This window comes from Acanthochromis polyacanthus, chromosome 16 (genome assembly GCF_021347895.1).
Source record: "Acanthochromis polyacanthus isolate Apoly-LR-REF ecotype Palm Island chromosome 16, KAUST_Apoly_ChrSc, whole genome shotgun sequence".
NCBI classification, from domain to species: Eukaryota; Metazoa; Chordata; class Actinopteri; family Pomacentridae; genus Acanthochromis; species Acanthochromis polyacanthus.
Window position 1 is genome coordinate 12,505,279 of NC_067128.1, and position 26,780 is coordinate 12,532,058.

At 40.3% G+C, this 26,780-nt stretch overlaps 1 protein-coding gene across 1 annotated transcript in view; it reads right to left on the reverse strand.

Moving 5' to 3' along the window:
- Nucleotides 1-325: 325 nt before the first annotated feature.
- Nucleotides 326-26,780, reverse strand: part of LOC110953096 (rho guanine nucleotide exchange factor TIAM2) — a 70,118-nt gene continuing 43,663 nt past the window's right edge. Inside the window, exons 7-24 of the mRNA XM_022196937.2 lie at nt 24,769-24,954; nt 24,503-24,649; nt 17,422-17,487; nt 16,838-16,916; nt 16,135-16,224; nt 15,101-15,328; nt 13,863-13,960; nt 8,636-8,824; nt 7,692-7,760; nt 7,481-7,606; nt 6,764-6,872; nt 6,435-6,614; nt 6,125-6,243; nt 5,911-6,019; nt 5,740-5,798; nt 4,606-4,696; nt 4,379-4,466; nt 326-2,923 (exon numbers count right to left, since the gene is read on the reverse strand). Coding sequence (XP_022052629.2) covers nt 2,380-2,923; nt 4,379-4,466; nt 4,606-4,696; nt 5,740-5,798; nt 5,911-6,019; nt 6,125-6,243; nt 6,435-6,614; nt 6,764-6,872; nt 7,481-7,606; nt 7,692-7,760; nt 8,636-8,824; nt 13,863-13,960; nt 15,101-15,328; nt 16,135-16,224; nt 16,838-16,916; nt 17,422-17,487; nt 24,503-24,649; nt 24,769-24,954 — 2,577 coding nt within the window. The 3' untranslated portion in view covers nt 326-2,379. The remainder of the gene's footprint in view (nt 2,924-4,378; nt 4,467-4,605; nt 4,697-5,739; nt 5,799-5,910; nt 6,020-6,124; nt 6,244-6,434; nt 6,615-6,763; nt 6,873-7,480; nt 7,607-7,691; nt 7,761-8,635; nt 8,825-13,862; nt 13,961-15,100; nt 15,329-16,134; nt 16,225-16,837; nt 16,917-17,421; nt 17,488-24,502; nt 24,650-24,768; nt 24,955-26,780) is intronic.

Genomic DNA, 26,780 nt, shown 5'->3' on the forward strand with positions numbered 1-26,780 from the left:
AGAACCACCATGCTAGCATTTAGCCCTGCTTCCAGTCTTCATGCTGAGCTAGGTTAACTCTCTCCTGACTGTAGCTCTGGGCACTCAAAGTTTAATTTAACTCGGCAATCTGAAAGGCAACAAGAGCTTTTAAAACCTCTCAAACATTCCTTTAAAAGTGAAACAAGTCACTTTCAGGTCTTCACTCACAATCATTTCTGATTTCTGCCACAACCTGAGCTGCTGCCAGGGAGTCACTATTCTACCCAAAATACTTTCATCTTATAAATTCTGAATTAGAAACAAGACTGAACAAACTGTTTAAGGAAGAAAAATTGAGCTCAACTCTCTTGATAATTAAATATTTTATTGGACTTTAACAGCATCATGTCATTAAAAAGATGTACACAAATACTTATGAAAATAAATTACCAAATACTTTAACAAGTGATAAAAATCACTTGAAAAGTTCATTTAAAATGAAACACTGTCGTCTTTCTAGTGCCTCAGTCACAGAACTGAAATACACACCTGACATAATATATAAATACAACCTGACAGATATACAAAGGCTCTGATCCGGTCCAGCAGCTCGAAACGGCTTTTGTCGAGAAAAAATCTGTTAAACAGAAAACTACAGCTGGAAAATAAACTGTACACACAAATATTTACAACAGAAGAACTTAAAAAATGTCTACAAGTTCAGGCAGCAAGTGCAACAAGAAACACAAGAGTCCAACATTCATCCAGTTCTGATTCCTGAACACAAATGGTGTCCAATCCTCTCCTCCACAGAAACCCTTCTGAGGTTTGTAGATTGTCTTTGAGACAAAAATATCGTGTTTAACCTTCGTGGTTTGTGAGCTGAGATGTGTCATTAATTCAGTATCAGGGCCACGGTGAGAGGAAAAAATTGGATTTTTTAAGAAATAAGCTGTGATGGCATGAGAATAAAGTTGTGCTTTGACGAGACAGAATTTCAAGCATTTTATGAGAGAAAAAGTCTTATTTTTTGGACAGAAATTGTAGCCACATTTCCAAGTCCATATTGTATAAGAACAGTGTTGTTTTTAACTCGCAACGTTCCTGGAATAAAGTTGCGCTTTGGCAAGTACAAAAATATTCATTTTTCTCAAGAGAAAGTTATACTTTTGTCATGATAATGGTGAAAAAAAATGCAAAAATTCAAGATGCCTTTAGTAGAGGTGATAAAGAAAAGAAAAAAGAAATACTGAGTTGGCAATAAGCAAAACATGACGTAGGAATTTTCTCCATTAAATAAATAAAATAATCAATTTTTTAAATTAAGAATAATTTGACATGATGGAGTTTGAGGAGCTAAAAGCTGTAACATTTCAAGATATATTCATAGTTTTCTGAAAAAAATCAATTTACTGAAAAATATTTTAAGGAAAAAGTGACACTTCACAAATAAATCTGGTGGACAAAAGCAAAAAAGTGAGCAAAAATGCCATAATAATTCTATTTTCATCGATATAAAATTCTACAAATTTGCCAGAACACAAATGGAATTTTATGAGAAAATAATCATGCTTCAAGAATTATATCACAGTATTTAAAAAACAATGAAGACTAAAGTGAAATCATTACTTTTTGGAGAAGAAGAAATAAAAAAATAAAAAGGACAATGATGACATTCAAAAGACTTAAGTCATCATTTAGTGAGCTTCAAGTATAAATATTTGATTAAAAAAATAGCCTCAACATTATGAGAAGAAAGTGAGAGACTGAAGTCACCCATTACTTTTACTAACAAAATTCTATACATTGTTTTTCTTGTAAAATTTGTTGTTTCATTTCTGTAATACCACTTTCTGCCCTAAAAAGATGCTTCTATTTGGGTAAGATTCAGACTTTTGCTTAAACTGTTTTGTCTTCTCTGCGTCCTCCCCTCACCGTGGCTCTAATCCTCTGCTAGAGTTCAAATAAATCACGTGTTTTTTTCTGTTTTTAATTCTAGTCACGGCCTCATTTGCTCAGATGTTGCTGAAGGATGTGCGAGTTGAGTTCATGAGATTACAAAAGTAAAATCTGATCCACCATCACAGCTGATTGGAGTGCCTCATCTGGAAAAATCTGGATCTTGCGCAGCCTCCTTTGTTGGAGATGTTATTCCAGAGGACTCACAGCAAACCATACGGCTGCTGAAAGTCTTGCCATTCCACATTCATTTAACCAGATGTTCTCCAGCGATCGTGAAGAGATGATTTCCAGTAGACAGCTGGTCAGTTTGTGAGAATGATGACCCATATGAGCAGGTCTGGAACCTTTTGGTGATCGGAACAGAAATAAAAAAAAAAAAACGCTCTAACATAAGTTTCCAGTATCATCATCAGAGTTTAGTTTGATCTCAGCTGAAGTCGTGCTAGCCCGTTAGCTTTAGCCCTGCAGCGTGGGGACGGCAGCCTTCTGCATCCCCAGCATGGAGTCGTAGAAGCAGTCTTCATTAATCATGGAGGTCATGCTCTGAACGCTGAAGTCTCTCTCCAGCAGGTTGCTGAAGTCCGCCAGTTCTCCTCCAGCGGCTCTGCGCAGACTGGAGCTCCGTCTCTTCTCCTCTTCGCTCCGAGACGTTGCTCCTCTTTCTGCGACCTCCTCGGTGAAGTTGAGTCTCTGCAGCTGAGCCTCCAGCTCGCTGGTCAGGGAGCACAGTCTGGTCCTCTTCCCTGCAGCGGCGGCAGCATGGCTGGGCAGCAGAGGCTCCGAGCAGGTGTCTCCCAGGATGCCGTCGGGTCTGCAGCTCTCCTCCGGCTGATGAGGAGTCGTCCTCTGGGTGTCGGAGCGACGGCGTTGCTGCCTCCTCCTCCAGGAGCTGCTCCTCTCGGCCGTCGACAACTTGGTCCTCCTCAGGGAGCTGACGGACGCTCGGTCTCTGAGGAGGCAGCGCAGAGCTCGCAGCACGCTGGCCTTCGTCTCCAAACCGCTGAAACACAGAGAGAAGAAAGGGTGAGAGCTGAAACTGAAACATTACCATCTGATTCCCCATTTAAACTGTGCAATAAAACATTCTTCATATACTTTGGTTGAGGTGTAAGAACTCAGTTAATGTTTCCTCCAGAGGAACCAGGATCTAAATCCAGTTCCAGGAGGAAGTTTGCTCAGACGGCAGTACTTTCCAGAGGTTCAGGAACTTTTGGGAGCAATGAATGTTGCTGAATGTTTCACTACTCTCATATTTTTCAAGCATTTTACAAACTTTATTGCTAAAAAACTGCAACTGCAAACAAGTGTTTGAGTTTTTGTTCATTGAGCTTCGACAAAACACAACAGAGCTATGAACCAGCGACTACGTCCAGGCCTTTAAGACCACGAGAGACAACTAAAGTTCACCTTAACATTTCATTAAGGTCTCAATTTTTTTGTGTTGTTGCATGCAAAATGACAACTATTTAGACTGCAATGAAAACAGTGCTTCAAGAACTGTTAGTTTCTTGGGAAGTTGTGGGGATTTCAAGTGGAAACTTGACTTTCGTCTATAAAACATTTGGAAACTGAAAATATGTCATCAGTTTCTATCAGAGACCAAAACACCAAAATAATCATTGTACACCGATATAATACAGAATCCCTGAGAAATTAGTGAAAACAAAACCAGAGGATTTTGTCAGTACGGCACGAGGTCTGGTATAGTTCTACATTTTGACTTTGTAACTCATACTTTTGACTGAACAATCTAAATGTTTAATTGTGTTTAAATTCTCAAAAGTAATTGTTCTAGTAACAAACTCAATCTGCTGCTGAATGAATCTAAAACTTATCAGTTAATTTTGTCATTTATGGGGATTTTTATGATTTTGTGGCAGTAAACTGAAGATGTTTAGACTGTCTCAGATATAATGAACATGAACATCCTCAGCACTGCAGCTTTAGCGCGATGTTAAAGCAGAAAATATCTAAAAAGAACTGAAAATGAGCTTTTTATTCATTGAAACATTTCATGTGATCGACATTTAGAGAGAAGCATTATTCGATGTTCGATGTTGACTTAGTTCACATCCATCCTGCAGAATTAAAGTTAGCTGCACAATCTACTCATTTTTATTGACCTACAATGAAATATGAGTTACAGGTTCAGCATAGGACACGGGTAACAGTGTTAAGACAGCATTAAATAGGTAAAAAGAGGTGCAAAGCTCACATTGGCACAAGAACATTAAACCAGACGAAAGTACTATTTGAGCATCCTGCACTTCAAACCTTGATTTCAGATTGTCATGTGTTGTTTGAATGCTGGTTTTGGAAATTAAATCTGTGTGAAGAAGAGAATCAGTTCCTTTTATCCGACTGCTGGAAGTCTGAGAACTTCATCCACACCTGCAGCAGTTGTCTGTGTTGTGTTTCCGTGAATCAAACTCAATGAATGAATGGAGGTTCGTACCTGCTGCAGAGCTGGAACACCGTCTCCGGTCGTCCCTCCACCTCTGACCTGCTGTGCACCAGCTCCCACACACAGGGATCCTCTGAACCTGGAAACACACAACAGTCAGCTCACCGTCAGAGCGCCTCCTGCTGGAGGGCCGCAGCACCGACACTCACCAGACAAACACACTGGATCTGCCTCACTTCAAGATACAGAAACAAACCTCCTTCTGATTGGTCACTGACCTGTGATGTTGGCCGGTCTGACTTGAACCGCTGAAACTGGGATTAACCAGCGGAACCTGAAGGGGTCCAGATCAGCTGAGCGTGAAGCGGCCTGTCCAACAGGAAACACACAAAGTCAGATTTGAACACCATGGAGGTTTTATTTAGTTGTTACTGTGTCTGAATGTAAGACTCCGCTGGTGACTTTTCATGTCTGAATCCATGAAATAATGAAAATATTTTGACTACATGTTTTTTGTTGTGTTGTTTAAACAGACAGAGATGGATAATGGGTATACAAAAAGTTTAAAATCTATGTAAGCTTGAAAGAGAAGCGTAAAACCAGAGGTGGCATGAAAGGACAGAAATGAAACTAAAAAGCTGATGAAAGATCTGCAAAATTAAACAAAAATGGGAAAAAATATGCATAAAAGCCCATTTCTGTGAAATACAGGTAAAACTAAAGAATGGGAAAAAAATGTAGAGTCAAAAACCTGGCTTTTTAATGAGGAAATGTGACCTAATATTTCATATTTTGGACTTTTTGTAATTTTTTATTTCATTTTCAATTTTTAATCAAAAATTTTTTAACTAATTTTTGATTTTTGACTTTATATCTTTTTTTTTTACTGACTTAGAAATGAGCTTTCTGACTAGTTATCTGACTTTTTAGCGATACTACTTTGTAGTTTTCAATTTAACTTAATTAGTCATAAGTGTTGTTTATGTCTATTTTTTTTATTTCTATAACATTTTTGAGTGTTTACACCTTGATATAGGAATGTTACTTTCTCATATTATTGACTTCTTCGCTCAGAAGCTTGACTTCACTAGATTTTGAATATGTATCTTTTCATTTTTTTTAAACGTATATGTCATATTTTTGCCACAGAAAATTAGGTTTTAATTTCTTATTTTATACTATTCATTTTAAATTTCTGGACTGGACTTACCATTAATAATATTTTTAATCATGATTAACTCCTTGAATTTTTTTTCTTATACGGGCACATCTGGGCTTCCATACTTTGTGATTCATCACTAAAGGTCTAAAAGAAACAAACAACACTCAGGTCCGTACAGACTAGATCAAACTGTTTCAGGTTCCAGTGTGAAGTTAAACTATGAAAGGATTGAGTGTAGAACTGGACTCACCATCCTCTTCTTCAGTTTGCTGTTCTCACGATAAACCAGGATGACGGCCCGTTTGAACACTGTGGACACAACAGCAGCTGAGTTATTCTACAACGTTCTAACTTCCCTTCATAAAATGATTTTTCTTCAAACACACACTGTGCAGGCAAAGCAAACACAGTGTCGACCCACCAAAGAGAGTGAGTTCTGGCTCTTTCCTCAGCCGACCCAGACAAGGCAGAGGGTTCAACCAGACCACAGACGAATGGACCAGAAACTCCCCCATCGAGATCTCCGTTACCTGAAGGAGGAAGAATTGAACTCTTCAGGTGCTCGGCTGAGTCTCCACAGCTGATGGTTCGGTCTGATGACGTCACTTGGTGTGTTTGTGTTTTTGCGTTCGTACCTGTTTGTCAGCTAAACTCTGCTCGGCGGCCAGCTGGTCGAACACGCAGCCGTAGTCCTCGTAGATCTTCTGCATCTCGTTGATGTGACTCGCCACCTTCTCCATCGCTCGCAGCGCCTCTGAGTGGACACCAGAGGAAGTGCAGGTGGTGAAAAACATGTTTGTGTACAAAATACAGTGTTGCAGGCTGTTACCTTCAATACAGCTACTGTAAACCGGCAACAATGTACCGGTCGTGTGTGTGTGTGTGTGTGTGTGTGTGTGTGTGTGTGTGTGTGTGTGTGTGTGTGTGTGTGTGTGTGTGTGTTACCTGTGAGGTGTATGTGCTCGGGGCTCTCAGGGTCGGTCAGGGACACCAGCTCTCGGAGCAGCAGTGGATACTTCAGGACTCTCTGAACAGGTTTGATCAGGTACGACTCCAGAGAAGACGAATGCTGATTGGTCGGATTCCTCGCTTCCAGGAACTGCTTGAAGGCTCCGTCTGTTTTAGCTGAATCAGAGATGACGGCTTACAAGTTAAATTTCTTTTTTTAATTTAAGATTCGGTCATATATTTAAATTTGATACATTTTAATAATGTGAAATCACACTAAATGAGTAAATAAAAGTTGAAATCAATGTTTAGGTTTTGATCCTCACCTCTTTCCAGAACCTTCTGGACTTTGATGTGGTTTGCACAAAAGCCACTGTAGAGCTTGAAGTGGTCGGCGTAGTAGAGAAAAGATCCACCCAAAGAGAAGAGAAGTTTCTGAGAGCAAAAAACAAAGACAAAGTGTGAAAATGATCATCGTTTAAAAAGAGAACAAAAAAGTCCAGTACAACAAAAAAGCCTGTACAACATGTAAAACACATGCTGCAGCAGAACAGTGGAAACAATACAACTGAATCAATAATAACTATTAATATAAGTAAAATAATATTACAATATATTGAGTAAATAAATGAAAATAATACTAATAAAATTAGCAGCTTAAAACAGCAGCTAAAATATAAAAACACTGAAGGATTTAATAGAAATAAAAACTAAAGTGAAAATAATGAATAAATAAAAATTTCAAATTTAATGAGAAAAAAATGATTAAAAATAAAAAAACAAAAAAGAAATAAGTAAAAAAGTTTTACAAATAACTTCGGGAAAAGTGTGTAAAATGAAACAAAACTAAATAAAAATAATGAATATATAAAATGTAAAAATAAAAAGGGAAAATAATAGATCAATGAAAAATTGTCCAAATCAGAAAAACAAAATCTGAAAAATAAACTGATGAAATGAAAAAAGAAAGAGTCTTAGTAAATCCACTGATATAAATGAAACAATGAGTAGAAAATAACCAAAGCAGCTGTTGGATTCTTTACCTTGAACTGGTCGAGTGTTTCCAGGTTGCTGAAGTTCGGACAAGCTGCGATTCTCTCCTCCAGCGTTTGAAGAAAAACCCTCTGAAAGTCCAGCATCTCAGGCAGGCTGCCGAACAGCGCCTCCATCTGAGAGAGAGAGGCTGTAGTTAGACAAACCAACACAACCTGAAGTCTACACCGGGTTCACTTCCTTTGAGTTATAGTTACTTACCTCGTCTTTACTGAGGAACGTCTCCTTCTGCAGTGGGCTCAGATAGATGTCGAACAGACACACCAGATCCTGAAAGGCACAACAAGAACATTCATAAACACATTAAACAGTAACAGGTAATCAACTAAAATGAAGCAGGAACACAAGACAGAACTGTATTTTCCTCACTGCTCTACGTTACTGTTTCACACTAAAGAGCACATAAATATAATAATGGGAAACCAAAAATTAAACATATGTACCTATTTTTTACAGCTGTATTGTATTTAGATTTTATTCTTTTTTGACCTTGCCAGTCGTTTAATTGGATGAAACTGAATTTTAATAAATAAGTACTTAAATTTCATGTCATGAACATCAGTAACCACACATGATGACGTGTTTTCAGAAGTCTAGAACACAGTTCTAAAGATTGAGCTTATAAAAACTTTAAAATACACTTTAGAGACGTGGTAACATAAATATCATTTGAAAGCAGCAAAATGCATGTTTAACCTCAAGACATTTGAAATGATTGAAATTTGAGCTAAAAAGGAAAATCAATATGAAAGACTGTGTATAAGTGTTTGGATAAGTATAAATGCTGCTTATCATTAAGCAGTAAAACTTTTTTACATCTCATATTTGAGAACTTCAAACCAGCAAAAGTTTCACATTTTTCGTCAAAAATAACTTTAATAATCAATAAAGCAGTTTCTGTTGATTGATTCATCGACTTACTGCTTCAGCTCTAAAAAAAATATTCTAATAAAACAGAGGTTTGTAATATAAATGAAACATTAATAACTGATCTTTTAACGTGTTCCTACAGCCAGGACACTAACAATGATTTCAGTACAAGAGGTACTCGCAATAATAATAGTCAAAGTGCTGAAATATGAAGAACTAGTGATTGGAACAGTGATATTAGCGGTACTAAAGTAGTGGTACTGCAGTATTCTGACCTTGACGTAGGACTTCTCGGTGTCAACCAGCTCCTGGATGACTTTACGCAGACGCTGACAGACACTCAGGTGGGCAGGACTTGCTGCCTGCAGGCCCAGCTCTCTGCCGTACGGGTTTTTGGGGACGTCTGCATCCGCCGCTTGGCCTTCTGGGAAAGTCTGGTACAGTGAGTAGACTCGGTCCATGTTCTGAGAGGAAAACATGGAGGAACTGAGGGTCAGATCAACGCTTCACTTATCAGGACAACATCAGCATGCTAATTGTAGCTTAATGTTCACAGGCCCTCAAAGCTAAAAAACACAACTGTACCGATTAAGCCACATCAGATGGACATCAGCAACAAAAAGGTCTCCCGTGCTCACGAGATGTGAGCTTTCAACCAAACAAAAAAGGCAAACAAAGTATCACAGCCTGTAAGTCCTTCTAATGAAGCTGAATTATACTTTTGAATGTCTCACCTCCATATAAGCAGCGATGCTTTGATTGGAAGTTTATATGTGGAGCTTTTTGTAAGCTGGTCCACCAGAGATGACAAAATAAATCATTTCTCATTGAAGCTTTTGGTTTTGATGGCTGTAGAATTGTTATGTAAGAATAAAAACGTTGATGATGCAACACAAAATTCATGAGGTTAATTTGGGTCAAATGATTTTGAATCAATGAATCATGAGATGCCACATCTGATCTGCATCATATCATGAGTTCAAGCAGTTTTGATGATGAAAACAAACAATTATCTTAAATTCCACATTAACTCAGATTTAATGTAGATACAACAGAAGCTTTTCTGGAGTTTTACCCTCCTCCGGATAAAGTCTGACGACAACAAACTGTGTCTCCTGTTGTGCAATCAGCATTAAAACCACAACAAACCTTTGGTCTAGTGACTCTACAAACACTGCAAATGCAAAAGCAGGAAAATAAATCTTCCACTTTGATCGTGAATCAGTCGAACGAGGATCAGCTGAGCTCCAGGCTGCAGAGTCGGGCGGTAAATGTGTCTGGTGGACATTTGGGAGGTGAAAGTTTGCTGCTGAGATCAGAGAGAAACATGACTTGCTGACACAAGGAGCTCCAACACAGACTGGAAAAAGCTACAACTCTCACTGGCTGACAGATTTAAACAGGGAAACACTGAACTGGTCCGAGTGCAGCTTCGACCCTGAAGGACGAGGTGTTAAAGAACCAGCCGCCTCATTCATCATCATAATCTGTGCTGCCAGCCTCTAATAAACTGCCGTCAACCTGATAAATTCACAGCTTTGGTCTGTTCGGCCTGCAGACGCAGAGCTTTTAATAACAGACGACACTCTAACTTCCATTCAGGCTGAGATCTCGGAGATCTGAATCTGATTCACTAAATCCACTGAAATGGTTCATTTCCCCTCAGAGCGGACACACGTGGGAAATTACCTTGGAAATAGAGTTTCTAATTCTGGTAAACCAGCCAGTGCAGGCCAGAGGAAAGGAACAGATCCTGAGGAGCCTGGACCACTTTGGAGCATTTTAAAGGTTGCAAGGACAGAAATGTGCATCAAGACCATCAGAAACCTGGATACTGTTTTCAACACACATACATGGAGATAAATACCTGATCAGAGCATGGATACCAAAGTGTATGTAAACACCCTTACTGGCCAAAATTACACATGGTGCACAACAGACCAGGGCTGCAACTAACTAAATTAGGATAAATCGATTCACGATTTGGTCTATAAATCATATGAAAAACATCTTGTTTTGTCCGAAAAGCTGTTCAAAACTCAAAAACATCTAATTTATTACCACATGAAATTGAATTATTCCATTGAAACAACAGGAACCAACAAATTAAAGAATGATTGACTATCAGATTGGTTATGTTCCCTTTTAGATGGAAGGACAATTATGTAACTGAATATGTTTATTTAGACATGTGCATGGAATTGAAGAAAATTAGACTAATTAGAGACTTCTTGGCTAGATGATTTAATCAAATTTCCCTTCATTAAAGATAAACAGTTGAAAAGAATGCACTCAGTTTTTCAACTGTTTCAAGGTCCCTGGTCCTGATGAACCTCAGTGAAGTCTTCAGTGATTATCTGGTTTGTGACGGTCAAGATTTAAACAGAAATTTGTTCCTTATATGAGGCTGCAAACAGAAACCTGAACCCATTTAGTAGTTTTATAGTCAAAATAAGTATTTTTTTTACCCCATTGGCAGGTTTTTCTGCTGGGAATGACTAAATTTCACTAGTGAAAATAATATTTTGTTAAGCGGTGAGGAAGTTCTTGCTGTTGTGATCATGTGCTCATCCATCTGTTCTCTGCTGCTCATCTGGACTTGTGTTGGGTAGCAGCATGTTACTCCAGATGTCCCTCTCTGCAAAGTTTTCCAGATCCAACTGGAGAATCCTCAGGTGTTCCCAGACCATGAGATGTATAATCTCTTCAGCGTGCTCTGGGTCGACCTCGGGATCCTCCACCTGCTGTCCTAAACTAGCTTCTTTTAATACGAAGAAGCAGCAGCTCCACGTTTTAAAAAAAACAAACTAGAAAAGCACTCGGAGAGCACATACCTCCGCCAGGCCATCTGTCTGTCTGTCTGTCTGTCTGTTAACAGCATAACTCAAAAAGTCATGGATGGATTTTCACCAAATTTTTACAGAATGTCCAGAAGAGCAAAAGTAACAATCGATTAGATTGACCATCTCTCAATTGTACATAGTCCTTCAAAAAAATCCTGGATCCAGACGGTGATCCGGATCACCTCCAAAGTCTAATCGATTGTTACTTTTGCTCTTCCGGACATTCTGTAAAAATTTGGTGAAAATCCGTCCCTGACTTTTTGAGTTATGCCGTTAACAGACAAACAGACAAACTCCGGTGATTACATAACCTACATAGTTATCTCCTGGCAGAGATAACTATTCTAGTCTTTGCTGCAGCTCTACAACAGACCACCAGACAAGCAGCGCCAACATCTAGCATCCCTCTGTTTACCAGCAGGACGAGGCCGTCAGCGGGCCGATGGTGACCCAGGCAGCAGGTGGCCTCGTCCAGCAGCCCCATCAGCCGCTCCATCAGTCCGGATAACACCTCCCCTCCCTCTTCCCCATCCTCCTCCTCCTCCAGCGTCTCCCAGTCCTCCTCCAGCGGCAGCACCCAGCACAGAGCTCCCATGGCGAGGAAGCGGGACGATGTGGACGTATGAGCAGGGGTCAGAGGTCGCCTTCGAGAGCCGTTTGTGCCGCCACCAGAGTAGGAGGAGGTGGTCACAAACAACATCTACAAGTTCTCTCTGTTTCTACATGCAGACGCCATTAATCCCTCGGCTTGGACTTTACAAACACTCCACACCTCCACACACTCCTGACGCTGTAAGCCTGGATTATCAGCCAAACCGTGGGTCATGTGATACGGGGGAGTGAGAGCTGTAGGAGGGACAAGAGGATTGTGGGAAAGGATTCCTGCAGGTAAGTTTGAGGAGGTTAAGAGACAGTATATGAAGATGAATGAGGAGCCCGAAGAGCAATTTTGAAGCTCAGAGTTTTGCCTTCAGCCGTGGTTATCTTGGCTCCTCCGAGTTCCAAGCTACTAATCCAAAAAATGAGCGAAGAGGTGGAACGTGAGTGGAGCCGAGGTGAACTGTCCTCTATCAGCACCCACCTGTCAATCAAGGTGGCCCCATCTGTAATTATGCATAAATTTAAGCCTTAAAACTATTTAAATGTGCAATTTATATGAAATGTATCTCCCATACAGTAGTCACGATTTGAGAAATCAGCTATAGAGACCAAAACTGTTCTTTGTACCAGGCTGTAAACATGCTAATTTATGCTGTAAACTTGGATGCTTTTCCATGAGGGTCTATGGGGGCTAACTCACTTTTAGAATCAGTCCCTAGTGGCCAGAGGAGAAATTGCAACTTTTGGCACTTTCATGGTGGCACTTCATGATTTTTTCAGCCCCACAGGTCGCTGGTTGCAAAATGCTTCGTTTGGCGAGGTGGACTTCATGCTGAACAAAGGCTACTGTGGCCATAAGTGGGAATTATAGGATCAAGGTAACTGTCAAAACATAGGATATCGCTGTCTGACAAGAGGCTTAAATTGTCACTGTGTCACATGACTGATGACACACTGGGAGGACCAGAGGCCATGTGGTGTCTACACAGTGCCTGATGCTACAGTGTGAAATGTTTCCTCAAAGAATACACAGCGATTGTCCCTAGAATAGTGTAAAAGAGAATTGAAAGAGACGGTAAAAATCCTTGGGGCGTCATCAGGCGTTGAAAGACTCAGCACTGGTTGACATCCACTATGGTGGACCCACAGCGTATGCCGATATCGTATGTATGAATCTGACATAAGCCTGTTCTATGAAAGAACTAACTTATATTGTTCTCATTGCTCTCAGATAGAGTTGTGTAATTACTTTTTAAAAAACAGAGACTAATTCCATCTCTGCAAACTCATCCTTCTCCACACAGCAGATCAATCACTGAGCAAAGTTTCATAAAAACACAAAAACAGTCAGACACAGCTCAAACTAATCGCAGCATCTGAAAGCTGTGAAAGACCTGATGAGCGGTTCTGATGTAGCACTTCAAAAAGCCACGGTGAAATGGAAGCCAGAGGATCTTCAGTGAACGTAATAAAACACAATTCAAAGTGACACAGAAAATGTAAGGTTTGAGAGGAATTTAAATCAGACCCTTTAGATTTAGTGTTGCAAAGTAAAGCCTTGTAGAGGCTTCATCCCCACTCTCACTCCGACTGGTCGAGGCAGATGGCTGTCTTCCCTGAGCCTGGTCCTGTATGAGGTTTTTTCCCCCTCCTTGTTAAAGTTTTCTTTTTCCTCTCCCACTGTTGCTGACTGCTTGCTCATAGGGAATCCAAAGGGAATTTTAGATTGTTGGGTTCTCTGTTCTATGTTTAAAACTTACTTACTCATTATGCAAAGTGCTATATGATGACACATGATGTGAATTGGCACAATATAAATGCAAATGAATGTAACTGAATATAATAGAGCTGCAACCTCTCAGCCTGTGTTTGTACACTAAGTGGAGAAAAAGGGTTAAATGAATGAATTAAACTAAATGCTTTATGTAAGAGTGTTGTCTGGTCCACCTTGATAACCATTTTACTGTCAAAATAATTAGACTGGGAAAAGAGAGAGGACTCTGATACAGAAATAAGGAAAATTCCTAATTTTTGAAATCTAAACCGGCTGAGATCTCACCTGTCCCGGCGCCTCAGTGTCCTCAGATGGTGTCGTAGTCAAAGTGTCATCAAAAACAGGAGTAAGGTTGCCATCTGGATCACTGATCAACGACGAATCTGTGTGATCAACAAGATGTGTTTCATGAAGGATTCCTTTTTTGTTGAGTTCTCAGAGTTCATTCATTGCGTCTTTCAGGACCTCTGACTTCGCTCTGGTCCCATTTCAGCCGTTAGAAATAACAAATTCACCTCTAAATAAGCACAGACAGCTGCATTAACCTCACAGTGATCATTTATTGAAGAAGTCCTGCCAAAAAACACCCCCAAAAAAACATAGCCTGAACCTTCTGTGGGCAGTTTTCCCAGAATTCCCTGGGGAGAGGCCTCTGTGCTGCTGCTTTAAGTGTATCTGACTGAGCATCGATCTGCCTTCACAATAAAAACGTTTAAGTTAAAAGCTTCAGATTTCCTTCATTTCTAGATTCAGTTAAATGATAAAAAGGCTGACAGTGAGGTTTAAACATCCATACACGAGATATTTTTATCGTGATGCCTTCTGGTAGATTTATGTCTGCAGTCCCTAATTCAACGTGCAGAAAAAAATGTAATGTGCTACGTTGGCCAGAAAATGAACCAGCAGGGTCTTAATTATGGACAGATTAAAAGCAGACAGAATATATATTTCAGGTTGATTAAAAGAGAGGTGAAGCTGCTTGATTTAACCCTCTTGTTGTCCTCATTTACGGGCACCAAAATATATTATTTCCTTGTCTGAAAAAAATCCCCAAATTCTGCGAAAAAATCCCCAAATTGCTGAAAATTTGCAAAACCTTCAGGAAGAAAACTCCAATAATTCTTTAAAAGTTTCCCTTTAAAGTTTTTTTTTAAAAATCCCCCAAATTTGGCAAGACCATTCTTGTCAATATTTTCAAAAATGAGTAAAAATTTTCCAAAAAGTTCTAAAAATACCTAAAGTGATTACATAAATATCAGTAAAACTTCTAATATTTTCTTTAAGAACATTTTTATTATTTCTTTTTCCACCAAAAAATTTTCAAAGATTTCCCAAAAATGTTGAAAATGTGGACATCAGAAGTTTCACTGTGAAAATATATTTTTTTCCCCACGTTTTCAAACTTTAATGCAGGCCAATTTTGACCTGCAGGACAACAGGAGGGTTAAAAGTAACATCTGTGAGAATCAACATGAGGTGACTGGAAAACACAGGATACAAGATCGAGGTTACGCTCGTCATACCCGTGGTCCAGGTCTGGAGGTTGGTGGGGGTCGGTGGCAGGAAGCAGGGGTCGGCGGGGTCACTGGGGTCGGGCCAGACACCGGCGGGCTCCTCAGCGTTGGGCAACTCGTCTCTCCTGAGCAGCAGCTGGAGCTTCTGGTGGGTGAAGAGACTCTGCATGAGGTCCAGGTCCAGTCCTGAGACGGCAGCTCCGTTCACAGCCAGGACCTCGTCTCCTGCCCTGAGGCCTGATGGGAAACAGACACAGGTCAGGGTTTGAATGTTAGCTACAGGTATTAAACATGTTTACAGCCACATCATCTCTTTTTTTTTTTTTTTTTTTATCTCTGGTTTAACTACATGGCCATGAATGCCCTCTGCTGGAATATAGGATGAATTTCAGTGCTACAAACCAACAAAAACTCAGCCATCCCTTTAAGTGGAACCTGAAACAATGTTGTGTTTTGTTAGCCTAGCCGCGCTAGACAACCCACGGCAACGAATTTAATTCTCTGCCAGGGTGGGTCTAGTTACCCTCCATAAGGCTCGAGGCTGGATTCTCCTAAAACTGGCCGGACCAATCACCATGAAGTGTAGAGTCAGAAGGCGGGTATAACTAAGTGACGACAGAGGCGCGACGATTCTGACAGAAACAACCGGAAACAACTAGCCTAGCCGTGCTAGACAACACATGGCAACGAATTTAATTCTCTGTCAGGGTTGACAACAAAAACAACAACAGTTGTTGAGCTCCATTAGCACCGACTCTGAATAATCTTTCTGTTAACATGTCTGTAATATACTTGAGCTTCACCCATTGACTGTATAAATAAGGCTTCACCGAACTACCGCATCCTCTGATTTCCGGCACTCGAGGAGCCTATTCGTTGCGCTGATTGGCTGTATACCTACCCAATTGCTGCAGAGTGATTTGAAAGACAACCTTTTAGCCCGCCTCCCTCCCTGTCGAGCGTGCCTAGACCCTTGTGCCTTCAGAAACATGGGTCTAGCGTGGCTAGGCTAGTGTTTTGTTTGAAGGATTCAGTTGTTGTACCGTCTCTAGCTGACAGTCCCAGCGGGTCGACTTCGCTGACGTAGACGTGACTTTTTCCTGCTCCATCCACATGACCCGTCACTGCAAAACCTGCAGGGACGAGAAGAAACAGGTGATATATGAACAGGTAAAAATGTTTATTATTCGTTTGGTTCCATGAGACAAAGCATTCTTTCAAACACTAGTGCTCAATAATGGGACTAAACGTAACTGAAAAATATGGTCTGATTATTGTTTTAAATAAAATATGAAACCATTTTTCAACATTTTTCAAAACCCAACAAGATCCTAGCGGCCCTGAAATGTTACAGTCAGCACTGATAAGAGCTTTTGTTCAAGATGTAAAAGTTTCACATAACCTTAAAGCTACTAATTCCACTCCCAGTTTAGTTTTTTTTCAAACTGCTGCACAGTGCCTTAAGCAGTGCCTCCAGTGACTGATTCACCACTGATTCAAGTATGAGAAGGAGCGTTTCCGCGGGTCTTTTATACCACTTCTCTCTTTACATACACATTCGGCTGATGCTGCTACTGCACCTTTTGTGCAATCTCATCTTTTGTATCTAAAGTTTCTCTGTAATTTTTGTACTGTGTATATAATATAATCTCAGACTGCTGCTAAAACGGTGAACCTTCCCCACTGTGGGTTCAGTAAAGGCTATCTTATCTTAGTGAAGTGATGCGTGAAGGTTTTTGTTCTCACCAAAGTCTTTGCCTGTGTCGGGTCGACAGATGTGCAGAGTGAAAACACCGATAGCCGAAAGCTGCTGCTCATCACACAGCTGAACACACATCAGAGCAGATCAGAGAGGAGTCAGTTATTGATCATGGCCATAAACATCCAGTTATAAAAGTTATTTAATGACATATATAATTAAACAAGCACCAGGGCTTCACAAGTCAGACCAATTGATAATCAATTATGATTATAAATAATGATTATTTACAGCAACTATGAAGAAAATATTATCAATATAACATGACAATGGGAACAGTTATTAGAGGTGCCAACTTCAATGATTATTATTGTAGCTGAGGCAATGGAGATGATAACCTACACTATGAAATATTATTATAACTAATATTGATCATATTTCAGAAGATGACTGTGGTGGTAGAGATGGTAGTAATACAAGCAACAAATCATTTCTTGTTGTCATCTCTTTGTTTAAGCAGAATTTTTGAATAAATAAAAAATAAATGATGTGAGATTATATGACGAAAACATTTTAAATGATATTCCTAATCAGGTTCATGTCAGTATAGCAGGTTGGGTAATAAGCACACCTGCAAAGCTGCAGCTCGGCCTGTGGAGGGCGCCGCCTCCCTCTGTTTGGATACACAGTCCAGTGTCTGCAGGAGGAAACACACGTGGAATTAGTTTTGTAAGACTTCATCTGACTACAAGTCAAATTCATCAAGTGTTTTACGAAGATGAGCTTCAAATAAACATGAAAAAAAACAAAAATAAGATGGAAAGATTGAGCTGCTAGGATTTAAAATTCTCAGTATGCCTCACAAACACATTCATCCATCCATTATCTATACACCGCTTAATTCTCATTTAGGTCATGAGGCTGGAGTCCATCCCAGCTGACTTAGGGTGAAGGCAGAGGACACCCTGGACAGGTCACCAGTCTGTCACAGGGCTACATATAGAGACAAACAATCACACTCACATTCACACCGACAGGCAGTTTAGAATCACAGAGAAAACCCACGGATGCACAGGGAAAACATGCAAACTCCATTCAGAAAGATCCCAGGCCCAGGCTAGGATGCCATCTTCTAGCTGCTAACCACCGAGCCACTGTGCAGCCCATCTCACAAGATTAAGGTTAATAATAATAATAACAGTTCATGATGATCAAAGAGCTGAAACTACTGAAACTTTAAACTCAGAAACAATAACACGGGGAAAAATATAACATGGAAACGGCAGCGAACTTTAAGAAATCAAACTTTCTAACAGGCACATAAACACACCGACAAGGACGAGAGGAACAGAAAAATAAAGATATTCTTCTTTGTCATCTGAGAGGAGAATAAAGGATAGGAGGAGGAAGGAAATGAGAGGAAGCAGCAGCAGGATGCAGAGGAGACTCAGGAGGAGGCGTCGTGTTGAGAGGAAGATGATGGAGGTTAAAAGAGGAGCAGAAGAAAAGAGGAGGAGGTCATGTGACAGCAGGAGGAGAGGAGGCGTGGAGGAGGTGGGGGAGTCATCTCCTGCCTCTGTGGAGGGATTAACACTCAGGGACAAAGGAATTCTGGGAGAATAAAAGGCTCTCGAAGCTTTAATCCTCAAACACCTCCCTCCTCCTCCTGTGCGGGTCGACACACCAGCAGGCCGCCTTCAAACAGCTGTGCAGCTAAACAAACACTCTGAATCTGCTGCTCCTTTCCCTCTTCTTCCTTTGTCCTCTTCTCTTTTCTCCTCGTCTTTAGGGGTTTAGGGGGTGACAGGTGGCATCAGACAAAGCATGTCACATGTTTTTCCAGCTGCGAGTCCCTGAAATTTCTCTCAGGATTTTATTAAGAAAATCACCCAAAAATTACAAGAACTGTCTTCCAAAGAAACTGTAACATTATGAGACATTCTCAATGCATCACAAATGTATTGTTTAAATGTACTGACTCCAACTTTGTGTTTAGAATTTGTCCCAGTAAATGTTCAGTGGGGTAAAGTCCATTACAGTCAGCTCTTCTTGGTCTTCAGGTCAAAGTTTGAGGCGTGCTTGGGCTCATTTTCCTCCTGCAGCATTAATCCTTCTCCACAAAGATGCAAACCAGAGGCAGCAGCACGGCTCTGAAGACTAAAGTGCTGCTTCTACTCAGTCATCGTCTGATGATCTGCTCACTTTGGTTCATATGGTCCTGTTTGGAGACAACTGTGAGTTTCCACAAAATGTTTCAGAGCTCCATGCTCTGCCTACTTGGAAAACCTTCAGTCCAGCCAAGATGTGACGTTCAGAAAGCTCCTCTTTGCTTTCACTTTCACTTAGTTCTCATCCCACTAACACAATGGTCCTTAGTGAGCAACAAGTGTGCTGGAAGCTTGTATCACAGATATATTTCTACATAAAAGCTGAACAATGGCTGCAGGTTGATTTAACTGAACAATCTTCTTATGAGCCAACAAATCTAAATGTCATCTGAATGCTGCTTCAATAGAAGACAATGAAACTCAAGGAACTCTAACCATTGTACAAAGGAGATAACTGGGTCACTACCACTAATCTGATCAGTTTGATTGATGACAAAGAAATGGATCTCAATCAAACTTCCTCTTCAGTGTAACATATTAGAACTTCTAGTCATTTTTTAATGTTTCTAATATTTCCATATATTTACATTAAAATGGAAGCAGATTTTCCCAGTTGGCTTGTTTTGGATGCTGATGTAGTTATAGAGCCAGGATTCTTATTTTTTTTATATTTCAAAAGGTTTAAGTTTCAAGTCAAAATATCTAACTTTATGAGAAAAGTTGCCACAACTATCTAAGAATAAAGCTGTAGTTTTCTAAAAAATAAAATAATTTTAAAAATCATAGAAGGAAAGTGTAATGTTGAAGGAAAGTTGTGAATTCCGTGTTAGCAGCAGTGACTTCTAAATTAATCCAAAAGTCAATAAAGAAAAAAAACTGCAGTCACTCAGTTTTGTTGCTTTTCTTTGTCTTGTTTCAATGTAACTGATCTTGTTTTAGAAGCACCTCTGAGCTGCAGACAGCAGCGGTGTAGTGAATAGACGGTGTGACGACAGGGGCTCTCAGAAACCACACACACACACAAACACACTGAGTCATGACTCAGGACTAACTAAAAATACGCCCTCACAGTCTATATTTACATTTAATTAAGAATGATAAAAGGCTCGGGTACTAAATTGTGTTCCGGATCAAACCAAAATTAGCCCCAAGGGATCATGGGAAAAATTTAGGGGTTGAGCTGCGCTGAAATTATAGGTTGGTGAAGTTGGAGGGGTAATTAGAGCGGAGGAGCTGCCGTCAGTCTGGAGTCTGAGGACCACCGACTGTCAGTGAACACGTCATCATCACTATCAGCTGTGCTCATGAATTCTGTTTAAAATCACTGATTTTTACATTCATTTACTCAACAGTTCAACACGTCATTCTGATTTCTTGTATTCAGATAAAAAAATCTGATAAAAAAGCTCTCTACAAACCAGGCAAAACCCAAGACAGGCACGAACACTGGTTGCAAATGTAAATGAGTCAGTTGTTAAACTGGTAGATATCCAGTGAGTCACGTAATGACAGCCGCCAAAATACCTAAAGTGTAAATGTACACTAACGTTTATCCAGAAAGGACTCTTTGGTGCTTTTACGGTAAGGACTCCCCCCCCCCCGGACAGAGCGGTGAGGTGGAGGCCGTGAGGTCCGGTAACTGTGCGGGCTGTCGGCTAAACGTTGGCTGGACAGAAGCAGCTGCTTGTCTCCTGCAGAGTCGAGCAGCAATGAGCTCCACATGTACTTCAGAGATGTGGATCAGACCGTCTCCGTGGGTCGGGACTGCCCAGAAACCACAGCCTGTATCATCTGATCTGATCCGAGAACAGATCCACGAAGCCTTGATCGAGATTCAGTTTACAAGAATTACATGTGTGCTGTCGCATGGCTGCTTTGTAGGAAGCACTTTGAGGATGCTGGAGTTCTGTTTAACCACAATTGTTCCTTCAGCTTCAAAGGACAAGGTGGGATTTTTCAAGTGTGTCTGAAAACGACACTGAAGTGGGTTTTTCTTGCAGGTCTTAAAGTGATAGGGACAAAATTCCCAGTCCTGAAGTCTATCTGAAGATGAAACAAGGCTTGGATTGAGTGGGGAAGTCCAGAGGATATCATCAAAAATTACATCTTTATGTTGCAAACGTAAGATGCAGGGGAGGAGTCGCAACCAGAAGTTGGGATTTTGTTATTACTAAGAAGACTAAAACTCTAAAACGTATTGATTTGATTAACTCAGACTAACAAAACCTCATGTTACCCAAAGATAGCAGTTTGTACAAAACCACTTCATTAAGAACGGATATTTAAATGTTAACATGGACATCTGACATGAAAAATCATAAACTTGTCTTTTAATTATGCAGCAAGTACCCTTAATAATTATACTTATCGAAATGGTCTTTCTTTAGTTACTGAGATTTGCTTTATGTCAAACTACTTTTTTTTTTTTAATTTTTTGTTTACTTGGGGACATCACAAACAAGCAGTGAACAAAAACCTATTAAGGTTTAATTTAAACAGTTTCAGAATAATTTGATGGTTCACGTGGAGCCTGATGACTCCAGCATTTGTTCTGTCTTATCTCTGGTTTTGGTCTCCACCTCTGTTTCTTTAGCTGTTAATGCTCCACTATGTTCACCAGTTCGTCCCTAACCGTGTTTTTTGGAGTTGAAGCGAAACAGCCTGGACTCCCCAGAAAACGGCAATACTCACTCGAGGGGATTAAAATGTTCAGTGTTGGTAGGTGACCTCTTGTGGTCATGCAAACTGTGTGGAGGGCAAAAACATTTCTTTAAAGTAGTGGTATCACCAATGTTGCTCCCTTTAGATGGAATGAGCCTTGTTACCCCGGTAACTAAAAAAATGGAGAAGTTTGTTTGAGATGCGCAAAGGTCTATTTTAATCCAAATAATGAGCTTTTCAGTATGCCTGGCCAAACAGTGACTAAAAAACATGCACAATTTAGAAAAAAAGAGCAATAAGTAAACTCAAAATAAGTCTAAGTCTAAAAAATATTGGTTCCATGAGGGAACTGAAGCTCACTGTCTTGAGTTAAAGTTATATAATAGACTTATGCCACTAATGTGGATGTTCTCGCTCTTTGTCCAGTGACATTTCAAATACTCATATATGACATTTTGGGGGTCATTAGGACTCGACCTGTTGTGTTGTTGAGGTAAGAGGGTGTAAAGACGGAGAGGGAGCCACGATTAAGCCGGGAAGCTAAACAAGCAGCTGAAATTCACATTAAAGCTCCGTAAAGCTGGGAGGAGCTGCAGATTCAGCTGATAATCCTCTGTAGGTTAAGTACTACCAAAGACGCCTAAACATTGTTTTCACGTTGCCATCGGATACATTGTTATACTTGTGTCTAGTTCTAGTGGTCATGGGCAAATAACGCCTCATGATGCTTGATTTTAAGGGTCTTCTTTCTACACTAAACTGGGAAAATTGTTTCTCTATGGAGCTAATTTTGGCTCTTCAGATTGAAGCAGACACACAACAAACACAAACTGTTGACAAAGTTGTCTGTTGTCTACAATCGTACTGTATGTTGGAGGAAATAAATGTCCCATCACTGAAAGTAGGAAGCCCTTACATGAAACACAGATCCAGAATAAAAGCAAACTAAAGGATGCAGACCTTTGACTTCCACATACACCACTGATCAAGAGTTTGCAGTCACTTTGAAATGTCCTTATTTTTAAGGAAAAGCAGTCTTTTTCAATGAAGAAAACATTAAATTACTCAGAAATACAGTCCAGACATTGTTAATGTGGTAAATGACTATTCTAGCTGGAAACAGCTGATTTTTAATGGAATATCTCCATAGGGGTACAGAGAAACATTTCCAGAAACATTACATTGTGTTAGCTAATAGTGTTGAAAGGTGATTGATGATTAGAAAATCCTTGTGCAATTGTGGTAGCACATGAATAAACATGTGAGTTTGCATAGGAAACATGAAATTGCCTGAGTGACCCCTAAACTTTCGAACAGTAGTGTACTTTTGACCAGAAAATGTTTTTGTTGAGTCAGTCTTTGTCCTATAACAACATATAATAAATGGGAAAGACTATGTCTGCTTTGTGAAGTTATTACTACACACAATTTGTGAATAATGCCGAAACACCCAACCTACAGGCTTTAATTTCTACCTAAGAAAACAACTCTTTATATCATCCTTTAAACCAGGAATACCATAGTAGAATATCTCTAAAGCTTGTAGAAAACAAGTGCTGAGTCTGAAGAACCAGAACATACCGAGCCCTCTGATTGGTCAGTTTCATGTAAACTAAACTATCAGCTGACAGCCAAACTACAGCAACCTGTGGCAGGAAATTCCCACAGAAAACTACGATGTCCACATATTTTTGGCCATAGTGTAGCTGTAGCAGCAGCAGCAGCAGCAGCAGGGAGACCACAGATGAGATGCTCTGTAAAACGAGCTATTGCTCAAAAAAAGTGGAGGTTAAGTGCCTTGCTTGAGGGCAGGAGGGAGCAGGTGGCATGCAAAGATCCTTCAAACCCTGCAGCTCTGATTGTCTACAAAATCAGATTGTTAACATGTGTTGTAGTGTTCATAAAGCATCTGACGGTCAGAATCGGAGCCAAAAACAACTGCAGAGAGAGAGCCGCTGACAGATTTATCCCCTTGACTCTGAATCCCAGACTCTTAGGGTCCCAAAATAGCTCGCTGTTTATCGAGAGGGGACCTTCAGGAGCCGAGGATGATGGGAAATTCATAGAGACAGATTACAGCACGTGAGAACAGTTTTTTTTTTTTTTGAGGGGAGCTCTTTGCCATTTTTGGAAAGTTGAGCACAGAAGTAGACAGATAATGAGCGGAGAGGAAGGTCAGACACTAAACAAAGGATGTAAAGCAAAGATGACGCAAGACTTCAGTTCCCGAGTCATAAAATGTAATGCCACTGAATATATTGACTCAAGCTTGATACTCAAGTACAGTTTTAAGTACTTTACCCGAGTATTTGTCATTCTGCACCGTTAAATCCTTCTTACTTGCAGTTTTTGGCCATTTATTGCTCCTGTCACATTGTTACTCAATACTGGCACTTTTTTCACTGTAATATAGTTCTGCAATATCAATAAAAATTGAATTTCTTTGATTATTTATCTGACAAAATATGAAAAAACTGAAAGCAACTTAAACAACAACAGCAGGTATTTCTAATACCAGAAGATATTTTAATATTCACATTTGTAATTTGTCTTCATGCTTTCCTCTTGTCTGCTTATTGTAAACACTGCCTGCAGTTCAACCCAAAAAGTCCCTGACAGCTTGATGGTTTCACAGACTTTTTTAGGTTTTTACAAAATCTGTGAGAACAACCTGTATACTTTGGGAAACTTTTAGGATGTAGACTGAAAGTGATTTTATTATATATGGCGATTTTAAGCAGATGAGTAGTTCAAGGGAGAGTGAGAAAGTTGTAAATACTTTTAGACATTTTGTGGCTCTGGTATGTGGTGAATCATTGGTGATAGTTTAGCAGTTCTTTTAAAGACAACATGCCTTTCAAACCTGCTGCCAGGTTGGGTAGGTCAGAGGGTTACGTAACATTTAGATCTTATATAAAAATATCCAGCGGTGTGGGCTATTACCTGGGGAGCTGAGTGTCTGCCATCCTTGCTGCGTCTGTTCAGTCCATCCAGAGCCTTCAGAGAGGACGGCAGGCCTCTTCTCCGGTTGTTTCCTCCAGACAGGGATCGACAACGCCGTCGCAACGTCACCTCATCCCGACTGCACACCTGTGTGAGTCCACAGAGAGACAATTACTGTCTGATAACTGTGTATGAACTCATACTGGAGGTTTGTTTTAGCAAGACAAAGGGAAACATTTGAGCTGGTTAGAAGCACTGGTTCTCACCAGAGCATGGAAGGAGGACACCGAGAAGACTCCCAGACGTCCCAGAGTGCTCTTGGAGGGCCGACTGGCCACAGCGAGGAGGCTCTTTGGGTTTGGGAGTTCACTGCCCTGCAGGCTGGACAGATAACACCTCAGTCTGAACAGATCCAGGTTCAGTTTCTCCAGGTTCTGCTCCCATTGCTGGATCTGAAGACAGGAGATACATGAAAACATGTACTGTATATAGACATCTTCATTTATATATTCTTTACTACTTCTGTTAGAACTTTTACGACTGTTACTGCTAATAGGAGCTTGTTTGTGCTGCTGCTGCTGTACTGAATTCCCTCTTCAGCCTTTGTTGTGAGAAACTCTGTAGTTATTTTGTACTCCACAAAGCGATTATCTGCCATCAGTTTAATCTAACATCACCACAGAGGCTCAATGAAGGGAGTCTCTCCTCCTCCATCTACTCTCCATCCTGTCCTCCCTTTCATCTTCCTCCCCTCTTTCACTTGTTCCCACAATTTAGCTATAAAACACTGGAAATACGAATCATTTACTAAATATTAAAAACATTTCCTTCATTTTGCACCCCTCTATCCTCTCAGCTCTCCCTGTCCTTCTCTCCAGAGTTAATGTGTAATTGAATGTCGAGCAGGAAGATTAGCCTCTAATCTGCAGTCAGAGGACTTCTGAGTTCAAACAACAGCGCTGGGATCAGTTTCACAGTTCACAGAAAGAGATTAACCGGCTGCTAAATGATACGTCCAATCTGGACTCTCTGTTTCCTTACATCTGCTGTCAGACTAATGTCTGCTGCTGGGATTCAATCTGCTGCGAACAGGAACACAGAAACCTTTGAAACACAGCGAAGCAAAGTCTGCTTCAGCATTAAGTTATTCCAGTAACTAGATGGAAGCAGAAACTAATAAAAAATGTGTATGTAGTGCTGATAGCACATTGTTTTCAAAGTTTAACAGCTGGTCAGGTGTTGGCTGAGCTGTCAGTGCTGAACTAAATGTGCTAACTAAGCTAATCCCTTTGAAGTGATGCTGATAAAGCAGCATTCAATCTAGAGAGGCTCTTCTAGCTGCTATTATTAGTCCGCTCTCTGCCCACAGTTTATCAGATCTAAGACAAGGGCAGCAACAATTGATTAGTCAATCATCAAAACATGAACATGCAATGATTTTTATGATGAAATTAAGGAAGAAAAGGTCAAATAAATGCCTTTTTAGCTTCTCAAATGTGAGACATAGCAGCAAACTGACTGTCTTCAAATTTTACACAAAATCATTCAAAGAGGTCACATTTGAGGGGAGGAACCTGCAGCAACTATTTTACCTTATTTTCTGTCATTTTATAGATAGTTTTCCATTGCTGATTTCTCAATAACAATGAAAGATTTTGTGTTTTGTGATTTTCTGAGACAAGAACAGCAACTGTAACTGAACTAAATATTAGTGAAAAAGGGCTTTAAACACTTGTGCATTATCGAGTCTAACATAGAGACAGTGTTCGGCTGTGGGGATTGTGTATACATTTGAATAGCTTAAAAAGAACATAGCATTCATCGACCAATAGTTCAGCTTTAAAAGCCATTTAAGTAAAATAGAGCTGCATATAAACTTAATAACTGTGAATATTAAGTCCTGTAACGTCTTCGGAAAACGACAGGATTGAAAGAGGCCGATGAGGATGTCGTTTTCTTGCTCCGGTCAGTCAGAGGTGCAGATGTGACACTCGGCTGCTGTCACCACCTCGACATTTGCTTCATGATATCACCTTAACGGCCTCGTCTGGCTCCGTCCTTAGCGGGAAGCCGTGTGTTGTTTCAGGCTGCCGGTAACAGCCCCAACACATCTGGAACTGATGTTAAACCCGACTCCACGTGAGATCGAGCTCGGATGTTTTTCTGCCACGCAGCTGCCAGAACATCCTCAAGGCTGTTTGTTATGTAACGACTTCTACCGTTACTAACTGAGAGGTTCCTCTGACTGCTGCAGCTGCTGACGATACCAGCAGGACGG